Source organism: Sinocyclocheilus rhinocerous, unplaced genomic scaffold (genome assembly GCF_001515625.1).
Source record: "Sinocyclocheilus rhinocerous isolate Xijiao unplaced genomic scaffold, SAMN03320098_v1.1 scaffold534, whole genome shotgun sequence".
NCBI lineage: Eukaryota > Metazoa > Chordata > Actinopteri > Cypriniformes > Cyprinidae > Sinocyclocheilus > Sinocyclocheilus rhinocerous.
The window spans coordinates 2145110-2152200 of record NW_015646352.1 but is presented as its reverse complement, the minus strand read 5'-3'; the positions used below and the strand labels follow the sequence as shown (position 1 = coordinate 2152200).

The following is a 7091-nucleotide window of genomic DNA, read 5'->3' as shown; positions in this document are numbered from 1 at the left end:
TTAACAGATTAATCGCATATTTTCGTTTGCTGCATGCTTTTAAAAACACAATAAAAAATTTTTTTTTTTTTTTTTTTTTTGAGGCAAAATATGTAAAATACATCAAATAAAGGGAAAAAAAATTACAAAGAACTCATGCATTTCTAAAATACAGAATGCTTTATTTGTAGAATGCAGCATCAATTTAGCAAAAATAGTTCTATTATAGACAAAATCTACTTGGTCTTAAAAGTCCAGTTTATAGTAACAGCATCTTCAAGACATGGGTACCAGCCAGAAAGTGTGTAGATAGCAAAAACAGAAAGAAACATGAAAAAAAAGAAAAGAAATATGTACTCACAATTAACAGCATGTTGTACAGAGAACTAGAGCTTCAAGCATGCATTGCAACAATATAATAATATGCAATATGTTGTTTTTGCATAAATAAACTACAAAAGGAAGTAAACATTTAAGCAGTGGGGGAAAATGACAGAAACATACGAACAAATACTCAAATGTGGACATTTTCGATTGTGCTGGTTCTATGATGTAAACAGCTGTAAAAGGGTAGCAGGAAATACACCTGTGGTTATTTTGCACTGTTCTGAAACACTAAACACTGCACAGTGAGCTTTTAGAACTCCCAAGACATTCAGGCACATGTACAGCCAATAAAACAATCTCAAACGAACTACAAGCGATGCTTCGCAAAGAGAAAATGAAGCGGCTTGCTTAAAAGTAGTTTAGACTGGAAAAAAATGTGTAGTTTCTGTTTCCTTGCATCCTTTTTTAGATGTGAATTATTTATTTTCTTAACTCCAGGCACTGGTTTCCTGGCTACAGATTCAATTTCAACAGCTTAAACATTGTCTTACAAAAGACTCAGCATTAATGTAATCTACGCAAATGTCGTGTGAACTGCCGTTCAGAGATTTCTGCACTTACCATGATTGATGAGAATGTGATGATGATGATGATGATAATACAGCGAACTGAGAAAACATATTGTGGCAGCACTCAAATTGGTATCAAGGAAACAACACTAAAATAAAGAACATTTGAGAATATGTACTGTAGTTTAAAACTATTATTATCAGATGACGAAGGTAATCTAGTGTCACGTGTATTAAATTAATTCATTAAATAATAATAATACTTAATTTCCAAGTTCTCACATTATTCTGTTCAAAGATGGGCTTGAAACAAGACATTAGAGCTAAATTAGAGCTAATTTTGTGCACACAAGGAGTGTTTGAACTGATATTACAGAAAAATGTAATTAAACCAAGTTTTCTTTTTAAGAAAAACTGCTGGTATATTAGCATTTACCATTTCCTATGTAAGAAGTGGACAATTTCATGAAGAATGTCTGATATCAGCATTTGATCCCTCTTTGTCCCAAAGTAAGTCTTTGTCGCACTAATAATACAGATTCAGTCGACACTCAAAATACACAAATACAGACAAACATATAAGCAAACAAAAGGCGTTAGATCCCTATTATCTTATGTACCTCTGCAGTAGCTTACTAATGTTGGTCGAAGTGTATTTATATACCATGTTGCAGTTCTTTACATTAACTTAACAAGGTAGGGTTGTATTTGGTGAATGCAACACAGTAATTTTCCCATGGGCTAAATGAAACTGCCAACTGCTTTCCAACCCTCTTGAAAGTGAGAACAATCCAGGCAGACAACCACAGACACACTGAATCGAACAAAGGGTGGGAGCGAGTCAGTCAGTCTAATCCGACTTGTCTTTTTTCTTTGGTGTAACTTTACCAGCCACTGCAGACCCCACTGCCCCGACACCTCCCGTTACCACGGAGACGCCGCCTTTGACCAATCCCACTCCAGCTGCAGGAACGCTCGTCACAGCCGTCTTGGTCAGCTCAAAGCTCTTGCTGCCTACCCAGGCCACTCCCCCAAGGGTGGCGCCCACCGCTCCTCTGGTGAGGTTGAACAGCCCACCTGTCACTCTCCACACCACGCCTGCTTCATTCTTAGGGTGGTCTTTCTCCAAGTCTGAAAAATATTAGGGTAAACAGAAGTGTAAACGATCATTTAGATATAGATTTTAATAATTACAATAAATATTATAAAAATAATATTTTTTTATAAATATTTTTTTATTAAAAATATATTGATTTCTTTGTAAATAATCTGCATGGTAAAATAATATAAAAACAAACAAAAATAAATATAAATTAAAAATTGTATTGTAAAATAAATAACAAATAATACAAAAATAATATTTAGAATACAAGGAAATAAAAATAATAAGAATGATGATTATAAAATAACAGCAACATCATGTTATATGTTATTATTACTATATACGTTAGTATTATTTATCCTTTTTTATTGAACAAAATTCAAGTACAAACATTTAATGCATACTTTTATTATTATTCATCTTAAAATCTGACATTACATAAAATCCATACTTGCATCACAATATTAAGTTAGACCAGCCAGTGACCAATTTTGTCTTTTTATGACCAATGTGACTGTTTATGACAAAGTGTCTAATAGTTGATATGCAAACACAAATTAATTTTTATTTGTTTGTTTTTTGACACAATAAGTAAATAATTAGACAACAACAATAAAAGTAATATCCACAGTAAATATCCATAGTTATTATTATTTATAAAATGTATTATTATTAACAACAATAACAACAAAAACAACATGGCTTTTCCCCCTAGTTTTTGTCCAATAAGCAACCACCCAGAAACCACTAAGCAAACCTTATTTGGCAATGTAAAAAAACGAATGTATTCAAATCCGGCCTCATGCTGCCATCCTTCCGATGGCCCATAAAACACCTTTTATGAATAGATCCAGAGCAAACATAATTATTATCTCAATGCATCAGTGCAATTTTTCAGTTAAGAGCGTTAACTAAAGCCATGATTTTCAAATCATGTGTTTCAGGACACTCACTGAAAAATAATAGCCTTTATGTAAGTATTGTTTATTTTCCTCTGTGTTGGTTATGTGAGACTTAAAGCTTCAGGGCAGCATTTTGAAATCAGTTCATATCTAGGCCTGACACGGAGTAATACACTGAGCAGATGTGTTCTGACACACACACACACACACACACACACACACACACACAAACACTCTCTGTCCAAATGGCATCATCTTTCCCCTCTGTTGTTCCTTTGGCAGAATACAAGAAAAAAAGACTCTTTTCCTTCCGCCGGACAACTAGCATTTACACACCCCACAATACTCTGCGGACTGTGAACAGAAATGATATCTTTTACATTCATTCAATCAATACTGTCAAGTACGGCGTGGCTGGGTTGCACAATGAGCTCCCCGGTGAATCGATGTGCCACAGAGAAGCTGTGTGAATGACAAGCAGCACGTCTTCAGATGAGTCCCGCGGGACGGCGGAGGGAAAACTTCCCGGCACATTCAAGGTCGCCCCACACGTAATTCATATGTGCGCGGAAGTGGCCGCGCATAAACAACAACTGACACATGTTGAGATAGAACCAGCCTTGATGTGAAACATTTGTGAGATGCGACTAGACAGGAGATGAACGGATTTAACTAATGCCTGCTTTCCTTTTCTAACAGCCTCTCGCAAATGCCGAAATTCATTAATATGTATGAAACATGCCTACAAAGCTCCTGCTTCTACTAACACCATTTCTATACTGCGAGTTTCTCACTTTCAGCGTAGATTAGCGATCGTCTAATGTTTTTTAATGATGTACGATAACTGCTATGCAGAACCAATTTTTAAAATGGATATCTGTTTTTTGGCAAAACAAGGCAGCTGTTGAGGAGGTCAAGATAATAGTGGTAAGAGATGGCAATCATAGACGATGTTGGCGGGTAAGAAAACTTGCTCCTCCTGATTCCACACATGCAATTAAGACCTAACTCTTGCCATCTGGGCCTGGGGAGATGCAATTGTGCTTTCCACGCTACCAAACCTCAAACCATTTTTGTATTAAGCCTGAGTAAGCAAAATAAGAGATGCATGTTTCAAAAAAGGAATGAGATTATTTCTGAATTTACATTTTTATATATTATTTCCAATGAAAGAAGGGTAGACCAATGATGATGGCTTATGTTTCTCTTAGGATAATAAGTAGGCCTACACAGAATCTGCACATTTTCCACATTGTGTGCCAAGCAATATTGATGTGTAAATCATTCGTTCTTGCGTAAATTCTCATACAAAATTGTTTGTAAAGCCATTCTAATGTAAACTCACAACACAATAAGTACATTGTACTTAATTTTTGATGTAAGTACATAGTAGTTAATGCCACTTAATATAAAGTGGGGCCAAACTCACAATTATATGACAAGCAATTTATGTATAATTTTTCGCAAATCCATTGTCATATAAACAGTCAAATTCAAATCACAAGCAGTTTTTGTATAAATTGTTCATGAAACCATTCTAACATAAAATGTGACGTTCATATGCCAAACAATTTGTGAATGAATTGTTTAAATACATTCTAAACTCATATTCATATGAGCAGTTCATGCATATTGTTCACAAATCCATTCTTACATAAACTGACACATTCATATGACAAACCATTTTCATGAAAATTTTACACAAAGCCATTCTAACATAAAAAGGGACATCCATGACAAACAATTTTCCCTTATGTTCGTAAGTGCATTCTAATGTAAACTCATATTCATATGATGAAATGTAAGAATGGATGTTTGTAAAACCATTTTTACGTAAACTGTCATATTCATATAAGTGATTTTCATATAAATTGTTTGTAAATGCATGCTAATGTAAACACATTCATATGACGAGTAATTTTCATGTAATTTGTTTTTAAATCCACTCGAATGTAAACTAATTCAAATGACAAGCAAAACCAAAAACAGTCGTAAATCAATTTTAATTTAAATAGAGATGCACCGATTGCAATTTTCTTGGTCGATTCCAATTTCCGATTTTTTTGAAAGTGTGACCTGCCGATACTGATTTTTGCCAATTTTCTTTCAAAGAAATATAACTGACAGCTTATACAAACAAAAATCTACTTTTTTTCAATGCTAAAAAAATTTTTACATAAAAAAATTATTAAACATTACAATTTCCCCAATCTGGACTAAGTTACAGATGTTCTCTCACTTAAACAACTCTAAAATAAAGTGCTCCGTGACTGGAAAGAGACATAATTAAAGCAGCACTATGTTACTTTTTCTGTGTTCAAAATTAGCAAAATGTATATAGTGCTGCTTTAAGATAATACATTAAAATAATATGGTAAGACACACCAGTTTGCAATATCAAGCAGCAAAACGAGCTGTTTTGTACAGCTAAAAATAGCTGGAAGCGGATGACACCGGAAGCCAGACCCATTAAATTTACAAATGGCCGCACCCACTCTTACAGGAAAAATCAAGTGGATATGAGTGACATGTCTTGGGTATTCTATAGTCTTTGGTGAGACTGACCGGCCGGTCACCGGTCCGGGCCTATCACGCGGAAAATCTTCTGATTCCGGTCCCTGGCCGGTCAAACGGTGCATCTCTAAACGTGAACTGTCACATTGAAATGACAAGCTATTTTAGTGTAATTTTTTGTAACTGAAAATGTGACAAGCAATTTTTCTGCAAATTCAAAAATATTTTTTTACATAAATTGTTGTATGACAGTCAATTGTGGTGTAAATTGTTTGTAAATCAGTGCTTATGCACAATGCTGCACAACTGGTGTAACAATCTGCAACAATTTACGTAAGAACAGTATGTTTCATGAATGAGGCAACTGATTGTGAGATTCACACAGGCATCAGGGACAAGTTTGTAAATGACAGCCGTTGTAATTCAGTTAAATTCAGTACAAGAAGTACAATAAAACTGCAGATAACCAGTAAAAGACACTCTACCATGTCATTAATTAAGTCCCATTAAACTAACAGGATGTAAAAATGGTCTTGACTACATGCCCATGGGTACTAGAATAACAAATGTGAAACAAATGAGTCTATAATTCGGACATTGCATGCAAATAACCGTCATTAATAGCAACGTGTGACAACAATGCAATGTATGCAAAAATTCTGGATTGTCAATCCAACACATACCCCACAAAATAAAATAGAATATGGCAGCCAAATAATAAGTCACCAACAACATGCAAACAATACATGTCACAAACCTCCGTTCTGCATAGTTAAACATTATAAGCTGCTGAATCTCATATTCAACAGCAAATCTGTGTACATCATGCATGATTTCTGATGAGAACAGAGAGGAAAGACCTCATCCTAATCTGTCTTAACCAGATTACTGACCCAAAAATGGGATAATACAGGTAGGATCTGACTGAAGGGGAGGAGAGAGAGCGCAGCGCTGTGTTTGGATGAATAATTTTTTTACTGTTTAATCATATCGCTGCGGTAGATAACAACATTAAATAATATAGATCCGGGTTCATCAGCTTAAATTAATAATTATTGACAGAATCCCTGTCTCACTGTCGATTGCAGCAGACAATACATTTGACTTGTCATATAAACTTAAGTAAAAATAAAAAAATTGGTAAAGCAGAAATGAGACACTCATATGTTTTTTAAAGTACTTATATTAATTCTATAAAAGAATTACAATGATTTACTAATATATATATATATATATATATATATATATATTAGTAAATCATTGTTCGGCTTTTGGTATCGGGGCATTTTAACGAGTACGAGTACAAGAGCGCAGTATCGGGCCCGATACCGTGCATCCCTAGTTTAGTATCATTTGGTTCTTTGGTGTCCTTTTGGAGTTTCTAAGTGTCCTTTTTTGGAAAGACATCTAAATTTATCTTTAAAAAAGCTTGCAGAAAATACAGATTTTTGAGAATCACCCTTCAATCTTTCGGTTTACTTTGCTGAATATAGCAAATTATGATAAAATAAACATTTGAAACAAGATAAATGGTATATGCTTAATTTCACGAAGTGTGCGATTAATCGCGATTAAATCACAGAAAAAGGATGTGATTAATTAGATTAAAAAATTTAATCGATTGACAGCCCTAATATATATAGTGGGTACGGAAAGTATTCAGACCCCCTTAAATTTTTCACTCTTTGTTATATTGCA

At 34.3% G+C, this 7091-nt stretch overlaps 1 protein-coding gene across 1 annotated transcript in view; it reads right to left on the bottom strand.

The window, feature by feature from the left end:
• Positions 1 to 180: 180 nt before the first annotated feature.
• LOC107707502 (transmembrane protein 263-B-like) overlaps positions 181 to 7091 on the bottom strand; it is a 28477-nt gene continuing 21566 nt past the window's right edge. Inside the window, exon 3 of the mRNA XM_016511554.1 lies at positions 181 to 2006. Coding sequence (XP_016367040.1) covers positions 1726 to 2006 — 281 coding nt within the window. The 3' untranslated portion in view covers positions 181 to 1725. The remainder of the gene's footprint in view (positions 2007 to 7091) is intronic.